The 25,698-nt window shown below is 41.1% G+C and overlaps 1 protein-coding gene across 1 annotated transcript; it reads right to left on the bottom strand.

The window, feature by feature from the left end:
• Positions 1–479: 479 nt before the first annotated feature.
• Positions 480–25,698, bottom strand: WHAMM (WASP homolog associated with actin, golgi membranes and microtubules). Its single transcript, XM_010360832.2, has 10 exons — positions 24,692–25,698; positions 21,589–21,762; positions 18,367–18,517; positions 17,145–17,314; positions 15,745–15,910; positions 11,696–11,880; positions 8,431–8,517; positions 8,107–8,202; positions 3,944–4,406; positions 480–1,812 (listed from the first exon to the last, which is right to left on the bottom strand). The coding sequence occupies exons 1-10, from the start codon at positions 25,301–25,303 to the stop codon at positions 1,505–1,507; spliced, it is 2,412 nt and encodes an 803-aa protein (XP_010359134.2). The 5' UTR covers positions 25,304–25,698; the 3' UTR covers positions 480–1,504.

Raw genomic sequence — 25,698 nt, 5'->3', positions numbered from 1 at the left:
ATCCTGCCAACATAGTGAAACCCTGTCTCGACTAAAAATACAAAAATTAGCTGGGTGTGGTGGCACGCACTTGTAGTCCCAGCTACTCAGGAGGCTGAGGCAGGAGAATCACTTGAACCCAGGCAGAGGTTACAGTGAGCTGAGATCACGCCACCATACTACAGCCTGGTGACAGAGCAAGACTGTCTCAAAAAAAATTTTTAAAAACAAAAAGACACTGGAAGTAGGAAGATTTCTGTTCTATATCAGGACTTTGGAAATGAGGTAGATTCCTTTTGTTCTGTGGAAACCCAGGATTAATATCACCAGAGTGAGGGTGACAAGGTTAGTGGGGATGTTCGCACAGTCTGAGAAATGAATGGACTGTTTTGCATCAGTCCCTTCCCCTTTACCGATTTTAAAAATTTAAGGGGGAGAAAATATTTCAGCATGAGACCTCAGTTCCTGAAGAAAATAACACTATTCCTCCATCCTTAGTATTCACTTAAACAAATGTTTAGCTAAAACCTTATTAAAAACTTTAAGCCCACCCAGGCACAGAAGGCTTTGCTTTTACAGCAGCTAAGGTATGTTTTCATTACCCCATGAATGATGCTAATGCACTGTAAATAGTTCTTTATTATGAGTTTATGTAGTGCTTGGTGCCTAAAATAAATTTCATTTAAATATTTAAAATAACTCCTGAATATAAGCAATTTATTCTGATTATTGATAAAATAACATTCACATTCAAACCTATAAATCTCAGAAATCACTATTCGATATACACAGGAGGCCACAGTCAGTAGTCTAATAGTGCTGCTTACCAGAGTAATATAAACTTCTTTCAGAATCAGGGAACAATTCTAGATCACCCATGGTGAGAAATAAGTGCTCTTCTCTTAGGCCAGCGACACTTCTGATTGGGTCTTGACATCCCACCTATGGGCTGGTGTGTGCAACTCTCATTTCTACTTCCCTCCCCAGTTTTAAGAGTCACTGCGTCACACAAAAGCTGCAGCATCGGCCAGGCATGGTGGCTCATGTCTGTAATCCCAAACTTTGGGTGGCCAAGGCAGGTGGATCATGATGTCAGGAGTTCAAGACCAGCCGGGCCAACATGATGAAACCCTGTCTCTACTAAATATACAAAAATTAGCCGGGCATGGTGGCACATGCCTGTAATCCCAGCTACTTGGGAGGCTGAGGCAGAGAACTGCTTGAACCCGGGAGGTGGAGCTTGCAGTGAGCCGAAATCGCACCACTGCACCCCAGCCTGGGAGGCGGAGCTGGCAGTGAGCTGAGATCGCGCCACTGCACCCCAGCCTGGGCAACAGAGGGAGACTATCTCAAAAAAACAAAAAGAAAAAAAAAAAGCTGCAGCATCCCACACAAGACCCTGCTGATCTTCTGGGCTGTTATGTGGCCCGTCTACCAGCACCCTGTTGGTGTGCTTTTCAATAGGTCTTAGCCTCACCCACTTTATTCAAGCCTACTGTGGCAGGTACCTTTGTCGAACTTGAGCCTAACCGTCCCACTGGCCAGGGTCCTGCTCGTCGCTGTCCTCCTCAGAGCCAGCAGACACCCTCTTGATTCTCTGGAGTGCAGCCTTGATGCTCCTCTCAAGGTCACTAGTGTGTCTGCTGCTAGTTGGTTTGCTGCTGAGGTTTTGGCCAAGATCAGGGTGAACTTTCTTCAGTTTGACCCCTTGCCTTATGGCAGCCAGAATGTGCTCATTGATTGAGGCGTGGGGAGGGCGCACTGCCGGCACTTCCACCTTCCGGAGAGGAGCTCTGCCATGCCTTAAGGAGGCCAACACTTCATCCATAGATCCTGAAATTGAGTAAGCAGAGCTAGTACCATCAAGAAAACACATTCCCTTCCCAGAACATTATTGCTATGAAATTGTTAAATCTCACATCAGTTAACACCATGATTTAAACAAACAATCACTTGGTTAAGCAAATGCCTTGATTACCTGCTAACGATAAGCCTCCTGGTTGAATCCAGGATAGCTGAATAGCTCATGTTTTAGCTTAACCACTTTCTTTCTGCTAACTTCTTCAAATCCATAGCCACTGACAGGAAGAGGCATGCACAACTTTTGTTAGAATTACTGTTTTTCAAGACAAATGTGATCTGTCCCTCCCATCCTGAAGAGAGTTACGGAAGCCTGGGGTGGAATAGTCTCACCCACTGTACATGACCTCTGAAGCTGTATCTCCTTCATTACCCTGTCCAGCTAAAAATCTTTTTAAAAAAATTTTATCCTGCTCAATTTAACTTCAGTCTTGGCTATTAGTCAGTGATGACTCATTCTATGACAATGAAGTGAGTAGGTTTCTACACATGAAAAGGCTTAAAATAAAACTTTAACCGGCAACTCAATGAACCACCACCGGAGGGGTGGCACTGGCACATTTTTCTATATATAATGTGTTTAATTCCACCTACATTACCCTGAGGTGGCTTACATACTTTATTTTTGAGTATGTGAAATGCTGTCAAAACACAAATTAGATCAGAGCTTCAAGGCGTTGGTGAGGAGAAGCTATTTTTCACTCTGGCACCTGGAGACCCCTAGAGGGTAAAATCTTTTATCGCCCGCTGGAGACAGGCCTGACTGTGGCCACTAATTTAGAGATCTTCCAGGTAAGGCTTCAAGATTAATAATCAATTCTAGTTCAGGATTGAAAGGCCATGCTGTGGCTAACAAAAGGCTATTTTGCTTTGGATTTAAACCTATACCTCCTTATTACAGTTTCCTTCTGGGGGTAATGAGACAGGTTTCACAATCAAGGGCATTCTCTGGTGCAAATTCACACTTTCTTTTTCTTTCCTGTGATTTAGCAGTGTTTGTGAGTTGAACAGAACTTCCCAAAACCATGTGCATTAAATCTGGGATGGGAATATGGCACCCCACAAAGATCTGCCCACTTCCAAAGTCCGATCTAGACACAGCCATGCAAACTCTTTACTTTTCATTCACAGGACAGTTGTTGCAAACCCCATGGAAACAGGCCATTGGGTCTCCACCTAGTATTTGGACATTTTCATTTGTACCTGGTTCTAGGTACAGTGAAGCTCTGAACTCAGAATAGCCAGATTGCTCAATTAACCAGAATCAGTTTGGAACTGTTATATCATTGATAACACCTAATACAGTAACCTTGCACAGTTTAGGTGGAGGTGCTTAAGCATACTTTAAAAACAAATTTACATAAATTTTGTTAGGATATTCTAAAGTGCACACACACACACCCCAAAGCAATAGGCTCCAAGTCTAGGCAGATTTAGGCCATTCTCCTCAAAACTTAATGTCTAAAGCCGTAATTCGAATTCTGAGAACTATAGCCCTATTAAAGAAACTGTCAAGAGCATTCAGTGTACTGCACTTGCCAAGACAAGTGGCCCACTTTTTCTTTCTGACCCATTACACTTTAGAAAGACTTCCAATAGTAAGGGTTCCCAGTGTGCTAGTCAGTCTGCAAGAACAGCCTTCTACATTCTGGCTAATACGCTTCTACAGTAATTTCCAACCAGTATTCTGCTTAAAATACAAAAACTGGATTCTGTAAAGGACTCAGAGATGCAACAGTAAGCATAGTTTAAAACCGTATTGAAAAGTATTCCAATGGCAGAAATCAAATACATACTGAAGTGTTAAGAAACTTCAAATAGGTTGATACTTTAACCACCTCAGAAATCCCAAGTCATGTGACCATTAAATGTATAGAGATGGTTTCTTCAAACTGAATTAACATTTATGAAACCAGATTTAGGCTATCCTACACTAACTGCAATGAAAGAATAATGATACTCAAGGCAGCGAATACTGGAATATTTTAAGGCTACAGAGAATTATAAAAATGATTTCCATTTGAAGATGATGGCTTCTGAAGCTAGAATGCTTCAACAGCTTAACAACTCTTGGGGAAGCAGGGACAGAATTCCAGTGGATTACCTGGACATGGAAAACTTTCCAAGGAGTCACGTGGTCTCTCTGCAGGTGATTCACACACTAGAGGAAGTGGCTGGTCATCTTTCAGTGGAGCCCGGAAGCCTAAGTTCTGATGAGTTGCAGCTTGAGAGGATGAGGATGGAGCAGGGAGAGGAGGGGGTGGGGGTGGTGGTGGAGGAGGAGGAGGTGGTGGCAGTGACAATTCCTCACTGGATTTGGAATGTGTTTGATCACCAACTGGAACAAAAACCTGGACAGGGATATTTCCATGACAGTCTTGACACTTGGGGCTTTTCACGTTACCAGCTTCCGATAGGGGAACGCCTCTAGTTTTCCTAGAGGACGGGTGAATTACTGACACCGCCTGGGAAGCTGGCAAGCATGTCTGCTGGGAAAGGTCGCCTGGCAGGTTTGGAGCCACGGGTTCTGAGCCAGAGGTGTTTTGCACAGATTGAGCTAGGCGTTTCTGAAAATGAAAAACCATGGTGAGGAATCTGCCACAAGTGCAAACCATCAAAATGCTGAAACTTTCTAGAAATCTATAAACACATGCATTTCTATGCATGGATGGTCTAATTCACAAAGTGGCTCCTTCTTGTTTGTATAGCCATTCTTGCTACCGAAGCCATTTTTCATGGATTAAAAGATAAGCATTTACATCCTTTGATCAAGTATTACCTTCTCTGTAGTAAAATGAAGATACGAAAGCATACATATAGAGGAAAATAGTCATCAATTTTTAGTATGGAAAATTAGAAATGCTAAAATACAAATAATAGGATATTAGTTGAAAAAAGTATGACAAATCTATTAAAAATATTAAGTAGCCAGCAAAAGAGCAAGACTCTGTCTCAAAAAAAAAAAGCCATAAAAAGTGAAATAGTGCAACGCCTGAAACATCCGAAAAATCAGATGATACAGTGTTCACTGAAAACAGATATAAAATATGTGTTACGATTAAAAATGAAAAAAGTTCTATGAAAAATGCCAGCACAGTGGACATCCAAGTGGCAGCTATAACAGAGCCTGTGGATATTTCTTTTCTCTTACTTTTAGGCTTAGAGTTAATTTCATAATTAAGAAAATGTAAATTGAAAAAGTTCTGGTCTTTCAGGTATTCATTTGATGAAGAAAAACCTAGCCCCACAAAGAGCTAATCTTGAGAGGAGGTCCCTAAAGAAGGCACTGATTAGCCAATAAAACATAAAATGTAATACTGTGAACTCATTAAAATGAACTAGCTCTATACATATTAACATGAATATATCTCAAAAACCTAAGTTAAAGAAACTGGCAAAGGATTTATTCAATATGACCCTGTTAATGCAAACACACACACACCATGCAATCCATGATAAACTCAAGGAGTATTTCCATTTCCCTTACATTCTACTCCTTTCAGGACAAATAGCAACATGGCAACAAGCCCTCAAACCTCCCTGATGCAGACACAGCCATGCAGCTACCGTCCTGCAGCCTTCTGTCAGAGAGCATGCCAGCAGAATTAGAATCCCAGAAACTGGGCCAGAGGGCTAAACGCCAGTGGTCATCCAACTGATCTCCATCCAACTGATCAGGTCATCCCTGATGGGGTTCCCTGAAGCACCCAAGGATGCTTTCTGTGGCATCCCGGCTGCAGCATGTCACTGTGACTCTGGACTGTTAAGTTCTGCCTTTATTTTTTTGTAGAGACGGGGTCTCACTTTGTTGCCCAGGCTGGTCTCAAACTCCTGGGTTCAAGCAATCCGCCTGCCTCAGCTTCCCAAAGTGCTAGGATTACAGGCTTGAGCCATGGCGCCTGGCTGAGTTCTGCCTTATATTGCACAGGCAGTCTGTCCACCCACAATAAATTAAATCCTTTACCTCGCACAGCCCTTCAGATATTCAAAAAACTTCCTTGATCTCAACAGATACCATGTATCACATGATTTTATTTCTAGTTTTATCCCTCTCCTGCTTCCTCCCTTCCAAATGTGCTCAAATTGGCTATGTCCCCTTTAAGGGTGGCACTTCTTGGTAAACACAGAACTCCCTTATTCTACACAGGATGCCACTGTCTATACATCCCAAAAGCCCACAAGCTTTTGTCATACAGGTGGCTCATTAAGCTGAAGGAAACTGAATTCTCAAATTCTTTTACCCAAAATTTAAGCCACACAAATTTTCCTGTCACCCCATGCAAGCGCATACCTCCGTATGAGCTTTTTTGGACTAGAAAACCAGTAATGTATCGCAATTTTGGGTGAACATGTTAGCATTTAACTAATTGTTCCAGTTTCGTTGGGAGCTTAGGAGGCCTGATTCTGTCATTTTAAATCTGCCTACCCCTCCCATTTTCATATCACCCACACATGAAAAAGTAATCTTCTGTATTGCCAAACAATTCCTTGATCTAAGTAAGGGCTGAGGAGACGGGCTGGCTGCCCTTGGATCCCTTTCTGTACACTGACTCCATTCTGTTCATCGAAACTCTCTTGGTGATGGCGACCAGCCAGTTCCTCTCCACCTCACTGGCTCTGCATTTATCTAGTATTCATGCAGCTCCTTCAATTCATGCTTTCCACTGCAGTTCACACCCAGGCCCCGATCCAGGGCAGTCACATCAGAATTTCTGTGGGTGGGGCTGGGCCTTAGTACATAGAAGAAGCTCTCCAGAGGATCTGGATGTGTTGCCCAAGCTGAGAAACCCTATGTGGCCCTGGAGTAAGACCTGGCTTCGATTGCTGCTGTTTAACCTTGCACTAAGTTGTGTAACCAACTATTCTGAACCTTGGTTACTCATTTGTAAAGTGGTGATGAAGCTATCTCACAAGGCTGTTTCAAGAACTAAGTGAGAGTGAATGTGAAGTGCCTAGCATGGTGCCGGGTATATGAAAAGCATCAGATACCTATTCCAGAATCTTTTCTGGGACAAAGTGGGTATTTCCTTTTCCGGGGCTACAACAAACTTGGGTCTTTGTGATAGGGCTGGGGAATGAAGGCAGGTCTATGTTTTCTAGTCAGTAAATTCAATGATATTCTTAAGCCCCTATTTACTTTTTTTTTTTTTTTTTGAGACAGAAGAATCTCACTCTGTTGTTCATGCTGGAGCGCAGTGGTGCAAGTTCGGCTCACTGTAACCTCTGCCTCCCAGGCTCAAGTGATTCTTGTGCCTCAGCCTCCCAAGTAGCTGGGACTACAGGTATGCGCCACCATGCCCGGCTAATTTTTGTATTTTCAGTAGAGATGGGGTTTCACCACATTGCCCAGCCTGGTCTCAAACTCATGGCCTCAAGCAATCTGCCCGCCTCAGCCTCCCAAAGTGTTAGGATTACAGGCGTGAGCCACCATGCCTGACTCCCTACTTACGTTGTTTTAAAAAACCTATTTACCGTTAGATAAATGTTTGAGGTGATGGATATGCTAATTACCCTGATTTGATCATTACACATTATATACCTGTATCAAAATATCACACTATACCTCACAAATATGTACAGTTATTATGTGTCAATTAAAAATAATAAAAGCAAAAAATTATTTTTTGAATCTTCATAGCAGCTTTTTTTAATTAAAGGAATTTATCTCTAATAATAAAGTCAAGAAATAGAAAAAAATTACAGACTCAGGATCATTTTGTGGAGGAAATACACATGTAGGCCTGTAACAGAGGGCATAAAAAATAACATTATCCTCATAAGTATATACTTTAAAAAAAAAAAAAGAAAAAGGAAAGTTGTAGATACCAAAAAAAAAACAACCCATTTTACTTTTAACAGGGCACTTTCACTACACTTAAATCACAATGCTGCCTGGATAACATTTTAAAGAACTGTTTATTACAAATGAGGAGAAATGCCAGCTAAAGTCAAGGGAGTTGAACAGTTTTCAGTTTTCCCTGCCAATCTAAACCACCAGTGCCAGTTAGGACTACTCAGTCAGGAGTGCAGAGCAGGAACCCAAGCGTGTTGTGATGTCAAAAACAGTAATTATTTTATATCATGGGTTTTGAATCACTGATATTCTATTTTTGTTGTTTTTTATTGATATACCAGAAATAATGGTATTTTTTAAATGTTCACGTTCTGCATGACCTGTTCTTAATACTTTATACTTTCCTCTTTTTTAGGGTGGTCTTCATTTATTTCCCCAGAAGTGTAGATAAGGTGACTTTTTATAGAACTTACATCTTTAAATGCTCTCAATCGTTGGAGTGTTTTTTGACGTTCTTGGTTGATCCATTCTTTTTTCTTCTGCTCCTCTTCTTTTATCTTGTCTCTTTTCTATATTTAAACAAATGTATATTTCTAAATTGCTCAACATTACAAAAAATGTCTCAGAAAGAGGCTGTACCCCAACCTTACCACCCCAAAGCTGCGCCCAGGCTGCAGGCCTGGAGGCAAATGGCTGACAGCTGCAGGTCCAGGGCAGCGCAATTCCAGTTTCCACAAGTCTAGGCCTACATGTCACGCTACACAAACACAGAACATTTTCCTTCGAAGGAGACTCACCATCTGAATACTGTGATGCTGACGAGAGTATCTTATGCTTTCTTCAGCCAGTTGCAATCTGAGCCGATGATTTTCTTTGCACTGATCCTGGTGGAATAATACAAATCACCTACATGGTTTTTAATATTACCCTGGTATAGCATAAAAGGTTAAAAGAAAAAAGCACTGCCTTTGGGCTGTAGTGTAAGGCATTCATTAATATTAGTTCTGGTGCGGCCCAATGGTACTGTCTCCTCCATAGTCTATGATGAGGGTTGCCTGGCTGCTTATGTAAATAATTTGTTCCCAGCAGAGTGCTTTAAGAGATGAAAAATAATCCACCAACCCGTGAGAGGACATATAGGGAGCCCCCACTCTTAAATGGGATGTGTCCCAACAATGTTTTAATGTGATTGTTTTAAACACATTTCCCCATAACATTATAAAAACTAATTACATTTCCAAGCATACCTACAAAAGCAGGGCAACCTACAAATACCTGAAAAATTATAACTGTGTTTCACTTGTGCTTAACCACTCACTATACCAATATATAACAGGCTATATGTACATAAGATCCTTAATCTATGTAAAAAATAATACAGTAATACTCACAGATAATACTAACACTTATTGAGTAGGTTTTAGCCTCAATGCCAAGTACTTTTCATGCCTTATGATACTTTATCCTTGCATGAAATTTGTATTATTATCACTATTGTCTTTTTTTTTTTTTTTGAGACTGAGTTTCGCTCTTGTTGCCCAGGCTGGAGTGCAATGGCGTGATCTGAGCTCACTGCAACCTCTGCCTCTCAGGTTCAAGCAATTCTCCTGCCTCAGCCTCCCAAGTAGCTGGTATTACGGGTGCTGTGCCGGCCTATCATCCTCTTTTAAAAGATGAGAAAACTGTAAGCTCAAAAGAGATTTAAGTAATTTGCCTAAGGTCACGTGGCTACCTAAGTGTAGCTGTACCAAGCTGTGATCTGAACCCAAGTTGAGAGCTCACCTCAACTACCATTCTATTAACCGAGTGCTTTCCAAATTCCAACATTTCCAGAATCAGTGGAAAGAGCTCCTCTAAATGGGGTGGGGGAGTGATTATATCTTTAGAGTGAAGGTTACTGCTCCAAGTCTGGATAAGAGAAGGCACAGGAGCATTTTATATATATATACATATAACACTGCCAAGGAGGTGGAGGCATCTCTTCATCCACAGCACCATGGAAGTGCCCAAGGAGACTCCTGGGTTCATGGGTTTTCTGAAATGTGGAGCAAAGGGCAAATGCCTGTATATCTTCAAATCTCTGAATAACAGTTCCTAAATCCAGAAGTACAATTCTTAAACACGAACATACAAAGAATATACTCTTCTAACAAAGTTTTTTATTTTTATTTTTTATTAGAGACAGGGTCTTGTTCTGTCACCCCGGCTGAAATGCAGTGGTACAATCATACCTCACTGAAGCCTCGACCTCCTGGCCTCAAGCGATCTTCCTGCTTCAGCCTCTTGAGTAGCTGGGACTACAGGTGCGCACCATAGAGATGAGGTCTCACTGTATTGTCCCTGGCCTCGAACTTCTGGTCTTAAGTGATTCTCCCACCTCAGCCTCCCAAAGTGCTGGGATTACAGGCATGAACCATGGCACCTAGCCAAGTTTTTTTTAAGTATTTGTATTTAGATGGAAGAGTAATTAACATTTTTGTAAGCTACAAAGTCACAATTTTCATGTTTTCTTAATTCTAATAAGAATAGTAGGCCGGGCACAGTGGCTCACGCCTGTAATCCCAGAACTTTGGGAGGCTGAGGCAGGTGGATTGCTTGAGGTCAGGAATTCAAGACCAGTCTGACCAACATGGTGAAACCCCATCTCTACTAAAAATAAAAAATTAGCCGAATGTGGCCGGGCACTGTGGCTCACGCCTGTAATCCCAGCACTCTGGGAGGCCGAGGCGGGTGGATCACCTGAAGTCAGGAGTTCAAGACCAGCCTGGCCAACATGGTGAAACCCCATCTCTATTAAAAATACAAAAATTAGCCAGGTGTGGTGACGTGCACCTGTAGTCCTAGCTACTCTAGGGCTGAGGCAGGAGAATCGCTTGAACTCTGGAGATGGAGGTTGCAGTGAGCCGAGATCACGCCACTGCACTCCAGCCTGGCGACAGAGCGAGACTCCATCTCAAAAAAAAAAAAAAAAAAGCCGGATGTGGTGGCAGGCGCCTGTAATCCCAGCTACGTGGGAGGCTGAGGCAGGAGACTCGCTTGAACCCGGGAGGCGGAGGTTGCAGCGAGCCGAGATCGCGCCACTGCACTTCATTCAGACTGGGAGACAGAGTGAGACTCCGTCCATCTCAAAAAAAAAAAAAAAAGAGAAAAGTATAGTAAATATGAGTAAATACATACAAAAGTCTGTATAAAAATGATATATAGAAGCTTCCTTTTCTGCCGGAAAAAATTAAATTTCTTAGTGTTATCTTTTTATGTATTCATGGATTTTTAAAAATTAAGAAAAAATCACCAAATATAAGGTCTGAGGTGAGCTGAATATTATCTGTAATTGTTTTGTGTACTCAATAATTTACAGTAAAATATATTTAGAATTGTTATAGTTGGTTATTAGAAATAGAGTTTCAAACTAATAGGTTTGAGTTTCTAAATAGGTTTTAAAAACCTATTGTGGTTTTTAAAGTACCTGTGGTCCAGGGGCGGTGGCTCACACCTGTAATCCCAGCACTTTGGGAGGCCAAGGTGGGCGGATCACTTGAGGTCACGAGTTCAAGACCAGCCTAGCCAACATGGCAAAACCCCGTCTCTACAAAATATACAAAAATTAGCTGGGCGTGGTGGCACGTGCCTGTAAACCCAGCTACCTGGCAGGCTAAGGCACGAGAATTGCTTGAACCTAGGAGGCAGAAGTTGCAATGAGCCAACATCATGCCTCTGCACTCCAGCCTGGGTGACAGAGCAAGACTCTGTCTCAAAAAAATAAAAATAAAGTGTCTGTGTATGCAATGGGCGTTCAACAAATAGTTGTTGAATGAATAAATTAAAACCCTGAGATTTGCTAAATGCTTAAATCCTAAAAGAAAAAAAAATATTTCTAAGAAAAACATTTAAAAGCATTTTAACTATAGCCATGGATAAGTACATAAGTACATAAGCCATGGATAAGTACAGAAAAGTAATCACTGTGTTGGTAAAAACCTTATTTCAGTACCTCTTTATCCTTCATACAAGAATAAATTTCTGGAAGAGAAAATAAAAGAAAGCCGCTCTGAGCGTATCTACCTTTCTACTCCGGAGAGAGGCTCTTTTGGCACAGATCCTGCCCCGTTTAGACTCCAGCTGCTGGCACTGCCTTCTGAGTTCCTTCACTTCCAAATTCTTATCCTGCAGCCCCACCACACAGTCAATGACTTTAAGTTCCTCTGGACTTTCACATGGATCGTAATAGACAACTTCATTCTGTTTCTCTAAAAATGTATTAATGATCGTTTAAAACACATTTTATTATTTTTAAAAATGCATTGCTTTTTTTAAATGTAAGGAAAATAAAGATCACTTGTAATCTCACCACTGAGAACTATTAACATAAATAAAAAATATACGTGTATATATACATGACTATATACATGTGTGTAAGTAGCATGTGTATATACATGTAAGTAGTGTATGCATGTATATATACACGTATATATATACATATATACACATGCACACATACATACACATACTACTTACATAGCTACACATATCAATGGAGTTCTAAAAGAACATTTTCCATGGAATGGAAATAAATTTTTAGGCCAGGTACGGTGGCTCACGCCTGTAATCCTAGCACTTTGGGAGGCCAAGGCAGGTGGAACACCTGAGGTCAGGAGTTCAAGACCAGCCTGACCCACATGGCAAAACCCCGTCTCTACTAAAAATACAAAAATTAGTTGGGCACAGTGGTGTGTGCCTATAATCCTAGCTACCTGGGAGGCTGAGGCAGGGGAACAGCATGAATTTGGGAGGCAGAGGTTGCAGCAAGCCGAGATCGTGCCACTGCACTCTAGCCTGGGCAACAGAGCAAGACTCCATCTCCAAAAATTAAAAAAAGGCCGGGCGCAGTGGCTCAAGCCTGTAATCCCAGCACTTTGGGAGGCAGAGACGGGCAGATCACGAGGTCAGGAGATCGAGACCATCCTGGCTAACACGGTGAAACCCCGTCTCTACTAAAATACAAAAAACTAGCCGGGTGAGGTAGTGGGTGCCTGTAGTCCCAGCTACTCAGGAGGCTGAGGCAGGAGAATGGCGTGAACCCGGGAGGCGGAGCTTGCAGTGAGCTGAGATCTGGCCACTGCACTCCAGCCCGGGCGACAGAGCAAGACTCCGTCTCAAAAAAAAAAAAATTTAAAAAAATTTTTTTAAAGATAAATTTTAATGGCAGCATAGTATTCTCTAAGCAATCCATGTTGTTAGGCTGTTCCGATGTTCCATTATTATTCATTTCACTGCGATGAACATCTCTGTATAAATCTTTGTGTACATTTTTTATCACTTCCTTAGCAGATAAAAGAATCTTGATACCCATTGCCAAATTGCACTCCAGAAAGGCAACTTATATTCTACCAGCAATATATTATTAAGATGCCTTAGTCATATTTAATCTTGATTACATATTGATTTTTTTTAAGTCACGCTTACTGTAACAAATTCAAACCCTCCAGAAGTACATAAAATAAATAGTGAAATTTTCTTGCTCCTTTCCCAAACCTTCTGAGTCATTCTCAGAGGAAAAACATTATGAACAATTTGGCATGCATCCTTCCAGATTAACTTCTTTTTTAATGTAATTTTTTTCCTAAATATGTTAAATGCTTATAACCTGAAATTACTGCAAAGAATTCTGAATACTCAGGATTAAACTAAAAGTTTAGGATCTATGTGAAGAAATTTATTAAACTTGGAGGAACTTTAGGAAAAAAGATAGCAATAAATGGAAAGAGACAGACCATGTTCTTTGGTAGGAAGATTCAAAATTGCAAAGACCACTATTCTTCCCAAAGTAATCTCTAATTTTAAGCAAAATCACAATCAAAATTCCAACGAGTTTTTTTTTGAACTTGATTCTAAATTTCATCTGGAAGAATAAAGGAGTGAAAACAGTCAGAAAACTTGTGGAGAAGTAATGCGGGGTTAACTTGCCTTATCAGACCCTAAAATGTGCTTCCAAGGTACAGTCATGGGAACAGTATGGAGCCAGCAGCAGAGCCACTCACAAACCAATGGAGGAGAATAACTCAGAAACAGACCAAAGTCACTCTAATGTTCAGCTTGGGAAACGTTACACGTTGAGGGAAACTGTTTTTAAAATCAGTGATTGGGACTGCTTAACAATTTGAGGGAAAGGTTCAGTTCCTACCACAATCAAAATAAATTCCACCTGGACTAAAGAATTAAATGTTTTAAAAAGCAACATCATAAACATACGAAAAGAAGACATAAGTATATACTGACATAATTTTGGGATAGGAGAATATTGCCAGACAAAATACTAAAAGCAGAAGCCATAGGGGAAAAAAATGGATAAATGTGACTTCATAAAAATTAAATATTTCTGAAAGGCAAGAAAGTGCAAATGACAAGGAGAGATTATTTGTAACATATGACAGAAAATAGAGGATATTATTCTTAATGTGGAAAGGAAATATTCCAAAGAAAAATGGACAAAGACTATGAATAGGCATTTCATAAAATAGGTACAAATGGCTCATAAACATAAAATTTTGTTCAATATTCACTCATAATTAAATAAATGAAAATTGGAAGACTGTCATTTTCTGTCAAGTAAACAAAAATGCAAAAGAATGGCATGAGTCTGGGAAACATACATACTCATATTCTGCTGATGGGAGCATCTTTTTTCTTTTCTCTTTTTTTTTTTTTGGGACAGAGTCTTACTTTGTCGCCCAGACTGGAGTGCAGTGGTGCCATCTCGGCTCACTGCAATCTCCATCTCCCAGGTTCAAGCGATTCTCCTATCTCAGCCTCCCAGGTAGCTGGGATTAAAGGCGCCCACCATCATGCCCAGCTAATTTTTGTATTTTTAGTAGAGACAGGGTTTCACCACGTTGGCCAAGCTGGTCTTGAACTCCTGACCTCAAGTGATCTGCCCCCTCAGCCTCCCAAAGTGCTGAGATTACAGGCGTGAGCCACCGCACCCAGCCTGGGGGCATCATTTTAAATGTACAACCTATCTAGAGGGCCATTATGTAGTATGAAATTTAGAAATCAGAAAATAATACAGAGGTGAGGAAAAATGTATCTCAGATGATTATTGTATTGTTATGTATCAAAATGTAAAATATACATTGCCCTTGACTCAATAATTCCATCCTTAGAAATTTATTCCAAGGAAATAATCTGTCCTATACTCAAAAGATATGGGTAAAGGAAAGTTCACTACACTACTGTTCAAAACAGCTGAAATTTGGAAATCATGGTATATCCATAAAATGGAATACTATGCAGCCATTAAAATGTTGATACTTTTATTATTCACTGAAATAGAAAGACAGTTATTATGTATTAAATGAAAAAGACTATTATGCATTGTATGCCTGTGTCAAAATATGTAACCCATAAATATATATATCTACTATGCACCCATAAAAATTAAAAATTTTTTAAAAAGATGTTACTGCACTTGGTTAGTTTTGGTTAAAAATTTATATTTTTCTGTATCAGCATATTTTAAAATCGACAAAGTTAGAGAGCAAATTGTTACCACTAAGTGTCTCTCTTTTTTTTTTTCCTTTTTGAGACGGAGTCTTGCTCTCTCGTCCAGGCTGGAGTGGAATGGCACAATCTTGGCTCACTGAAACTTCCGCCTCCCAGGTTCAAGCCATTCTCCTGCCTCACCCTCCCAAGTAGCTGGGATTACAGGCACGTGCCACCACACCAGGCTTTGTATTTTTCGTGGAGACAGGGTTTAGTATTTTTGTATTTTTAGTAGAGACGGGGTTTCACCATGTTGGCCAGACTGGTCTGAACTCCTAACCTCAAGTGATCCACCCACCTCAGCCTCCCAAAGTGCTGGGATTATAGGCATGAGCCACTGTGCCCAGCCAACCACTAAGCATGTCTAGATGATGGGATTAGGGTAATAATCATTTTTCTTTCTTTGTTTTGCTATGTGTTAACAATGAATATAATATTTGAATTAAACCACTGAAGGAAAACTTTAGGAAATTTTCAGATGTTATAATTTACAAAAAGTAATTGATAATATGGTATTTCCTTAAATTTATGATTTAAACATTGTAATCTATATACTTAAATATAAATTTTACCTTTTATAAGTCTTTTAAGGGAGTCCAACTGTGTAGTAAGCAGTATTTCTTCATTTTTTAATATCTCAAATTTAACTTCATATAGTTCTAACTGAATTTCATAAAACTGTATTTCTAATTCATCTACAACATTTATATTTTTTTCTTGTTCTGGAAGATCTTCCATCTTATTTTCATAGAAAAAAGAAAAATAAGTTAAAATAAATTAGTATATTAAAAACAAACTTTAGAAGCATTATAGCTATTTTCTATTCCTTGTTCAGCACTAAATATAAAAAAGCAAATAGGAAAGAAATACTTTCATTTCATCTAGTGATGCAAATACTTTATATCATCCTTGAAACAGAGGAAAACATTTAGGTTTTCAGAAACATAAATGGCAATGAGGTATTATTATTTATTGCATATTGGTGTCCCCCCAAATTTCGTATGTTGACACTCTAACTCCCAGTGTGATGTTATTTGGAGGTGGGTCCTTTGGAAGTAATTAAGTTCAGATTATGTCAAAAGGATAGCACCTCCGTCGTGGGATTAGTGCCCTTATTAGAAGAGAAAGACAGGGATCACTTTCTTTCTCTCTAAACATACACACAGAAGAAAGGCTATATGAGCACTCAGTTAAGAAGGCAGCTGTCTACCAGACAGGAAGAAGATCTTCACCGGACAGTGAATCTGCAGGCACCTTGATCTTGGACTTCCCAGCCTCCAGAACTGTGAGAAATACATGTCCATTGTTTAAGCCACCCAATCTGTGATATTTAATCTTGTTATAGCAGTCTGAGCCAACTAAGACAGGTGTTTACAGTGTTTTCTGCTTTAAAGTCATAAGATCATGGAAAAAATTTAAGTGACTATGATCCTTCAGTGAAGTATCTCTTTATTTTAAAGTTCTACTGAAAACATTGCTGGACTGATTTTCAAGTACAGTACCCACTTCAATACTGAGCTCGGTGTTACTATAAAGTGAATCCTACAATATGGTATTTTGAAACATTTTAACCAAAGGAAAACTATGTCTAACCTTCTGTAGAAGATGGTGTTGGAATAAGTGAAGAAAAGAAGCTCTTTAACGATGCCTGGAAAGAAAAGTGCTATCTAAAAATAAAAGTGTGCTTTACTACATGGTCTCACTTATAAGTGGGAGCTAAGTAATGTGTATACACAGACAGTGTGGAATAATAGACACTGGAGACTCAGAACAGTAAGAGGGTGGGAGGGGAATGAGAAATATTTAATGGGTACAATTACATTATACAGGTGATGATTATACTAAAAGCCCAAACTTTACCACACACAATATATCCATGGAACAAAACTGCACTTGTATCCTTTATTTATACAAAATTTTTAAAAAATAAAAGTGTATTTTTAAAACAAAGTTACATTTATCTTTGTCTTACCTTTCCCTGAATTTCAGCTCTTTTGTGATTTAAACACAACTCTTTTGCTCTCATGAGTTGCAGAGTCTCTCGAGCTAGCATTAGCTTAAGTTTTTCCAACCTGGGAATTGCTGTGGCCCAGGCAGCCTGGCCAAATCTCTTCGCATCCTGTTCCATTTCTTTCCGCATTACTGTTGGATTATAAAAATAAAATATAATTACACTTCATTAAAAAGGGAAACATTTATCACGCCTCCATTCTACCAGCAGAACCTCCTTTTTAAAAGAAATTGTTTTATTAATTTTATTATTATAAAAATAATACATGGCCATTGATATAAAATTTTAGGCATTCCATTTTTAAAAAGACAATAATAAGTCATGATCTCACCTAGTTGAGGCAACTGCTTCTTATATTTTGGCACACTTGCTTCCATATTGTTTCTATGTCTAGCTAGACAGACAGGCTTATATGGATAGTTTGATCAAAAAACCACGATCATCATTCTGCTTTATTATCTTGTTGATTCTGCACAATATATCAGAAACTCTTGCCACTCATAAAAAAAATCAAGAATCATGCTTAACAGCTACATAGTTTTCTGTTTTATGAATGTACCATAACTTAACAAACTGATAGACATTGTTTCCTATTTGGTGTTTTTATCAACAATTATTTAAGACTTAAAAAAAAGTCCTTCACCCAGCCCACAAGCCCCTGCATGGTCTGACCCCTGCCTGTCTTGCCAGCATTTTCCCTCATACCACATTGTCCTACACTCTCTGTGATCCAGCCCCGCAGGTTTTCTTTAAGCTCCTACTTGCCAACTTCCCTCAAGCCAGGGGACATTTGCCAGTGCTATTCCTTCTGCCTGGAACACTCCTCACTTTTTCTTTTCTCTCAACTTCCATTTACCCTTCAGATACTGGGACAAGCACCACTACTCAGAGGCCTTCAGTGACCACCACCCTGATCAAGCCCAATTTCTCTCTCACAGACCCTCAGAGCCCCATGTCTCTCTTCTTTGTGCCATTTATTGTCACTACCATTTTCCATGTGCTTCAATGAATAATTAAGATTTCTCTCCCTTCACCAGACTGTACAATGTCTCTTAATGCTTCACACTGAATTCTCGGCACCGAGAAAACATAGTGCCTAGTGAGTAAGAGGGACTCAAATGGTATTTGAATAAAATGACAATCAATTACATGTATCCTTGTATAGCATTTTTTAAATTATCACCTGCTAATGCTTTTACTGTCTCCTTAAAATAATTCACTGTGATATCTTGAATAGAGACAACAGCTTCTTCAGCCCGTCTGGTCCACTCTTCAGCTTCTTTCTCCAGGGCAACTACCCTTCTAGGACCTAGGTCATCCTCATCCAAGGACTTCTACAGACAGAAGGGAAAACTGTCTTAGTAACAGCTAATAGTTATGCAGAGCCATTAGGAAATTGAAAGGAAATTGGTCACATGGATTAACTATACTACTACTCAGTCAATTAAATTTTCATTCATTCAGCAGTCCCTTACTGCGTATGAATAAGGTTCTAAGTTGAGCACCACCTGAAGACAAAAGGACACTCTGGGGCATAAAGGGAAAACAAAAACCTACTTTCACTTCACATGCCTAGAATAACTTTTTCTAGAGAGGAATGCTGTCAAATTATGCTTCTCTCTATTAATAATAATACACAATTGTTTAAATAAGTGATCTGTGTTGTCAAGCACACAGCGTAGGGCCTGGAACACAGCACTTAAGTGTTAGCTGTTGTTATATTTTCTTTTAGGGATATGTAATGTAATCATCTAAAAGAAAATATCTGTATATTCATGCTTATAACGTACTGGTATTGGACTGAATGTTTGGGTCCCCCCAAAATGCATATGTTGAAGCCTAAATCTCCAGTGTGATGGTATTTGAAGATGGGGCCTTTGGGAGGTAATTAGGTCATGAGGTGGAGCCCTCAAGAATGGGATTCATGCCCTTATAAAAAGAAGAGGAGACATAGGATCTCTCTCTCTCTGCTCTTCACCATATGAAGACACAGCAAGACAGTCCTCTACAAATTAAAAAACTGGCCTTCACAAGACATTGGATCTGCCAGCACCTTGATCTTAGACTACCCAGCCTCCAGAACTGTGAGAAAAAAAGTTTTGTTGTTTATAAGCCACTAATCTATGGTACTTTGTTATAACAGCCTGAAGTAAGACATGTGCTGCTATGTCATCCAACTTGCAATTTCTCTTCTACAAAGCATAAGAAATATGTACAAGTTAGCCAACAAGGAATTACAAATCAAAGCCATAACCAGATACCACTTCACACCCACTAGGATGGCTGTAACCAAAGAGACACACAATAACAAGTGTTGGTGATAATGTGGACAAATTGGAACCCTCATTTACTGCTTTTGGGAATATAAAATGATGCAACCACTTTGGAAAACCATCTGGCAGTCTTTCAAAAGGTTAAACATTGAGTAATCATAGGACCCAGCAATCTTACTCCTCAGAATGTACACAAGAGCAATGAAAACATATGTCTACACAGAAACTTACACACAAACATTCACAGCAGAATTATTCATAGTAGCCAAAAAGTGGAAACAACCCAAATGTCCATCAACTGATGAATAAAATGCAATATATTCACACAATGAATATTACTCAGCAATAAAAAGAAATGAAATCCTGATATTTGCTACAACATGGATTAGCCTTGAAAACATTGAGATGAGTGAAAGGACCACATATTGAATAATGCTGTTGCTATGTCCAGAGTAGGGAAATCCACAGACACAGAAAGTAGACTGGTGGTTGCCCAGGGTTTGGAGTGACTAATGGGTATAGGGTTTCTTTTGGAGGTGAAAATGTCCTGAAATTACATAGTAATGATCATTGCACAACTTTGAATATACTAAAAATCACTGAATTATACATCTTTAATCTGTGAATGATATCTTAAAACAGCTGTACTTAAAGCAAAAATATAGGCAGGGTACGGTGGCTCACGCCTGTAATCCCAGCACTTTGGGAGCCCGAGGTAGGCAGATCACCTGAGGTCAGGAGTTCGAAACCAGCCTGACCAACGTGAAGAAACCCCGTCTCTACTAAAAAAACATAAAATTAGCTGGGCATGGTGGCACACGCCTGTAATCCCAGCTGCTCGGGAGGCTGAGGCCAGAGAATCACTTGAATCTAGGAGGCAGAGGTTGAGGTAAGCCAATATTGCACCATTGCACTCCAGCCTGGGCAACAAGAGCGAAACTCTATCTCAAAAAAGAAAAAAGGAAAAATATATGCAAGAAGTAGACTCTCCAAATAATAGACTTTCAAAATAATGAACAGAACAACTTTATCCACAGGTTAGAGTGGCATGAGTTTCATCTAAATGTGCTACTATTTTTATAGTACAATCATCTGGCAGGGGTCATGAGATTATATGTGGAAAGATGGCCCAGTGCAGGGGGCAGAAATCAAGAGACCTCTTAGGTGTCTTCTGATTCCCATTGTTGAGACCCAAGGCAAGCTATTTAACTCCTCTGGACTCTAGATTCGTTTGTAACAATGGAATAAGAATGCCTTTTCTGAATGGTGTCACAAGGTTGTCTGATGGCTCAATGAAGCAAGAGCAATAACAGCATTTACTAAAATTTAAGTTACTGAATTACAATCTAGGGTCCTGCTATTTAAATTTTCATCCTATTTTAAGAAATTTGCATGAGTCCTTAGAGGAAAACAAGCTGAAGCAAATAAACATCACATCAAAAACAATTCATCACGCCGGCCTCAGTGGCTCATGCTTGTAATCCCAGCACTTTGGGAGGCTGAGACGGATGGCTCGCTTGAGATCAGGAGTTCAAGACCAGCCTGGCCAACATGGTGAAACCCCATCTGTACTAAAAATACAAAAGAAATTAGCTGGGCATGGTGGTGCACATATGTAATCCCAACTACTCAGGACGCTGAGGCAGAAGAGCTGCTTGAACCTAGAGGAGGCTGCAGTGAGCCAAGATCATGCCACTGCACTCCAGCCTGGCTGACAAAGGGAGACCCTGTCTCAAAAAAAAAAAAAAAAATTCATTGCCAGAAAAAACATTTAACTCTTTCAAATCTGTAGGAATCTTAAGCTATTAAGATGACCAACGTAAATGTCTTCATTTTCTATCAATGTTAAATATAAATTCAATATTTAAACATAAGGGTGAACTAGGCATAGTGGCTTACACCTGTAATGCTATGCTTTGGGAGGCCGAGGTGGGCAGACTGATTGAGCTCAGGAGTTCGAAACCAACCTGAGAAACATGGCAAAACCTCATCTCTATCAATAAATAAGTAAATAAATAAATATAAGGGCAAACCCAAACAAAAAGTGACTGAAAATGTTCTTAAGTATAAATAAAGAAATAATATATGACAAATGTGAATCTGATAAAATAAAAATTTAAAAAAAAACATACCAAAATATCAAGCTTACATAAAGTTGCAACTTCTCGCATAGCCCTAAATGGCTGCAATAAGTACTGGAAGAACATGGTTGCCACAGTAACTAATTCCTGGTACGCTTCATCTTCCTCTTGGTACAGTTTCATTAATGCTACCATGGTGTTGGCTTTTCCATGTCCTTGAATAACCTAGAAAGCAAATATGAATAAAGCTCGAATCAGGACAGTAGATTTAATACATACCCAACAAACTAAACTAAAGAAACCTTCATGTTCTCAACTTTTAATATATCAATTTTAAATATTGATTAAATAGGAAAATGTTATCATCCTCCATCAAAAATGCCCAATAAAACAAGAATGGTTAAGTAAAGTATGATATATCCATGGCAGAATATTATTACTGTAGTCATTCAGCACTGTGCTTCTGAAGACTGTTTAATAATATGGAGACTTTTGGCCAGGCACAGTGGCTCACGCCTGTAATCCCAGCACTTTGGAAGGCTGAGGCGGGTGGATCACTTGAGGTCAGGACTTCAAGACCAGACTGACTAACATGGAGAAACCCCGTCTGTACTAAAAATACAGAATTAGCTGGGCGTGGTGGCGCATGCCTGTAATCCGAGCTACTGAGGAGGCTGAGGCAGGAGAATCACTTGAACCTGGGAGGCGGAGGTTGAGGTGAGCAGAGATAGCGCCATTACACTCCAGCTTGGGCAACAAGAACAAAACTCCATTTCAAAAAAAAAAAGGAGACTTTTATAATACTAAATGGAGAGGCAGAGTGCAAAACTTAATCTCAACTACGCACTAAGTATGCAGCGGAAAGGACCCAAAAGAAGGTTTGAGGTTGTGGATATTTTTTCATTTGACTTTTCTGACTGTAAAGGTTTTGTGAGGCTGTATTCCTTTTTAAAAGCTCATTAAGGGCCATGCCTGGTGGCTCACGCCTGTAATACCAGCACTTTGGGAGGCCAAGACGGGCAGATCACGAGGTCAGGAGATCGAGACCATCCTGGCTAACACAGTGAAACCCTGTCTATACTAAAAATACAAAAAATTAGCTGGGCATGGTGGCGGGCACCTGTAGTCCCAGCTACTCGGGAGGCTGAGGCAGGAGAACAGCATGAACCCAGGAGGTGGAGCTTGCAGTGAGCCGAGATGGTGTCACTGCAGTCCAACCTGGGTGACAGTGCAAGACTCCGTCTCAAAAAAAAAAAAGAACTCATAAAATATTACAGAGCTGTCTCCAAGTACTTCAGCATGTTGTTTCTCTTCATGTCCCAGGTTGATAGTCCCATTAAGCCCTTAGCAGTGAACTCATTTACAGAGCCTCAACTGTGGTTCCAGTATCTGCTGGTTACAGCTTCTGGGGCAAGGCAGAAAATAAACTGAACAGTGTATAATCTAGGTGGACTCACTTGGTAGGAAATTATTTTACTCCCACAAGAGAAATAAAATCAAATAATATAGATTTTTTTCAACTAATACATTCTTAAATTCTTCTATTTCCATCCTTCTGCTTAAGGATAAAGTGATCTACTTTCAGCTGTAGTTTTTTATCCAGGTAATATTTTTTTTTTTTTAAGTGAAAGCCTCGCTGCACAAAATTAAAACACACACGCAAAAGTAAACTTAAGGCAAGTGATGCACTTCAGCCTTATTTCTTAGACTACTCAGAAAAATTCCAGAGTTAAAACATTCAGCTTCATTTTATATATCCTAGCAATACTAGCAACTGATCTAATTCTAGAATCAATTGCTTTTCTACTCTAAATATAAAGTAAATATTAAAATTATATATTTGGACATGTTTTGAATTGAAGCTTCCCCTCCCAACCCCTCATTTTTAAGTTCCAAATAAACATGTGAACTACACTAATGTGAACAGCTAGCTCAACAGTATGAACTACATTCATGCTATAGTACCCCAGAGTGAAACTTAAATTTGGGAAAACTATAACTTTTCTGATAGTAACTACAGTAAAATACATCATATAAATGTTCGATTTTAAGGAGAAACCACCTATCTCTATGGGAAACCGAGTGTGTAAAAAACAAATCTGATTCAAAATGATACCATTTTTGAAACTCCCTTGTGGGTTTCACCTCATATCCTAAGGTGAAAATGATAAAGTTGAAGATCAAACGCTGACTGGCCTGAAACTCCCCTGTGGCTTCCTCATAAAGTGAAATCAACACATGAGAAGTGGGTGTGTAGATATTTACACATAAAACCCACAGTACAAAAATGGCCCCACTAATGAGCTCCTTTTATAAAATCATTTTAATTTAGAAAGCTTATTCTATATTTAGCTTAGGCTGAATTCTTCTCTTTACCTCCCCTTCCTCAAAAGAATGCACAGAAAAAAACCATTCAGGTTAATAACAGCAGTAAGCCGAGACTCCAGACTGACTCTCCTTAGTAAACTGTGGGTGTGGATTTAGAAGGCATATTTTCTCCTAAACCCTTCTATGAACTTGTACTTCCCCATCCCCTTAGGTTCAGTAGCTTTACCACTCAAATAATTACTCTCTCTCAAACTACCTCTTTCAAGCTTAAAAGGGCACTAATGCGGTTATTTCAAACTGATGAATAAAGTTCACTTTCTGCCGGCTTTCCATTTGACTAAGTATATATTACTTAAAACAAAACACCCTATCTCCTAAAAGCCATTTCTTCTATCCCATTCGCGACGTTCCCTCATACACAGACTTGGAATTGCTTACATTTAGTCCGTGTTATTCTTTCCTATATGGATGGGTTGTTTTCAGTTTTGCTTGCAATATTTCTGGCATTTCCCGTTGCAACATCCTGCTCTGCCAGCATCTTCAGGGCAAAGGTTGGGGGCCTAGTCCAGCTCCGAGTTGCAAGTACACTAGGCTCTAACTTCGCTTGTCCTCTCTGCAGGCCCTCCCGGAGCTACCGCCGGTTTCCCGCAGCGGTCCAGCGCAGGTGAGGGCACCGGGGAGCCCGCGGCCTTCTCCGCCCGCCGGCTCCTCCCCGTCAGCCGTCAGCCGTCAGCCGTCAGCCAGGGCTCTCGGCGCCGGGGGAGCCTCCCACAGGTTCCCAGGCCACCGAAGCGCGGACGAACGCCGGCGGCCCGGCCTCTCTTACCTGGCGCAGCCGCGCGTCTGCCTCGACCCACCGCGCGCGCAAGGCCCGCTCCCGGAACTCGCACAGGCTCTCGCAGTCGGCCGCGCAGCCCTCAGCCGGGAAGAGCGCGTCGCGCACTGTGGCGCCGCCACAGCCGTCGGCCGCCGCGCCCAGGTAGCGCTCCAGCTGCCCGCACAACTCCTGCAGCGCCGCCTCGCCGGGGTCCGCGCGCGCCGGCCACAGCAGAGCCCACAGCCCGAGCCCCAGACCCCAGGCCCCGCCGCCGCCGCCCACATCCAGCTCCGGCGGCAGCCGCGGGAAGCAGCGCTCCAGAGGCGGCCACAGCGCCGCCAGCTGCCGGTGCGCGCCGCGGAGCCCAGCGGCCGAGAGCAGGCCGGCCCAGCTGGGCGGGGACACGGCTGCCTCGGGCTTGGGCTCCGGCTCGGGCCCCAGCCGGGCCCCCTCGCGCCGCCGTCGCTGCTGCGCGGTGCGGTCGTGACAAGTCACAGCGAACTTGCCCTCCGCGCCGTTCCAAGCCACCAGGAAGCGCAGCCGGTGCCTCTCGGGCTCGGCGAAGAGGCCCTCCCGGACAGGCACCCAGCCCTCTAAGCTGTCGGGCTGCTCGTCTTCCATGGCCGTCGGCGGCAGCGGCCCTAGGGCTCGGCGGGCGAGGGCCTGGCCTCCTCGCACCGCCTGTCACTGGACAGTCCGAACCAGAGCATTTTTCACTGGAATCGAAACCGCGTCAGTGACCCAGCAGCGCCCTGGCCCCTGGCACTTCTAATTGGCTGACCCGGAGGTGGGGCTTACAAGAGGTGTTCGGGGTTGGTTGGGTGATAGACGACAGGGCCAGCGACAACCAATGAAAAGGTGAGAAGGTCTCCCTCAGGAGTCAATCATCTCGCAATCCGTTCAGGAGTCTAGGAAATACAGCTCTTGCCTCACCTTTTCCACCCAATACATAAGGACGTTGGAAAAATATCTGTTGAATCGGCGAGTTGTTGTCTTAGTCTCCCACACTAAACTGT

This window comes from Rhinopithecus roxellana, chromosome 5, assembly GCF_007565055.1.
Source record: "Rhinopithecus roxellana isolate Shanxi Qingling chromosome 5, ASM756505v1, whole genome shotgun sequence".
Lineage (NCBI taxonomy): Eukaryota > Metazoa > Chordata > Mammalia > Primates > Cercopithecidae > Rhinopithecus > Rhinopithecus roxellana.
This window is presented reverse-complemented; position numbering and strand designations above follow the sequence as displayed.

What these genes read in the sequence shown, in the direction of transcription:
- WHAMM (XM_010360832.2), bottom strand. Translation starts at nt 25,303, where the DNA reads ATGGAAGACGAGCAGCCCGACAGCTTAGAGGGCTGGGTGCCTGTCCGG. An exon ending in CAGACGCGCGGCTGCGCCAG is followed by an intron (nt 21,763 to 24,691) that starts GTAAGAGAGGCC and finishes TTTGCTTTCTAG; the next exon opens with GTTATTCAAGGACATGGAAA. An exon ending in CCTTAAAAGACTTATAAAAG is followed by an intron (nt 11,881 to 15,744) that starts GTAAAATTTATA and finishes ATACATTTTTAG; the next exon opens with AGAAACAGAATGAAGTTGTC.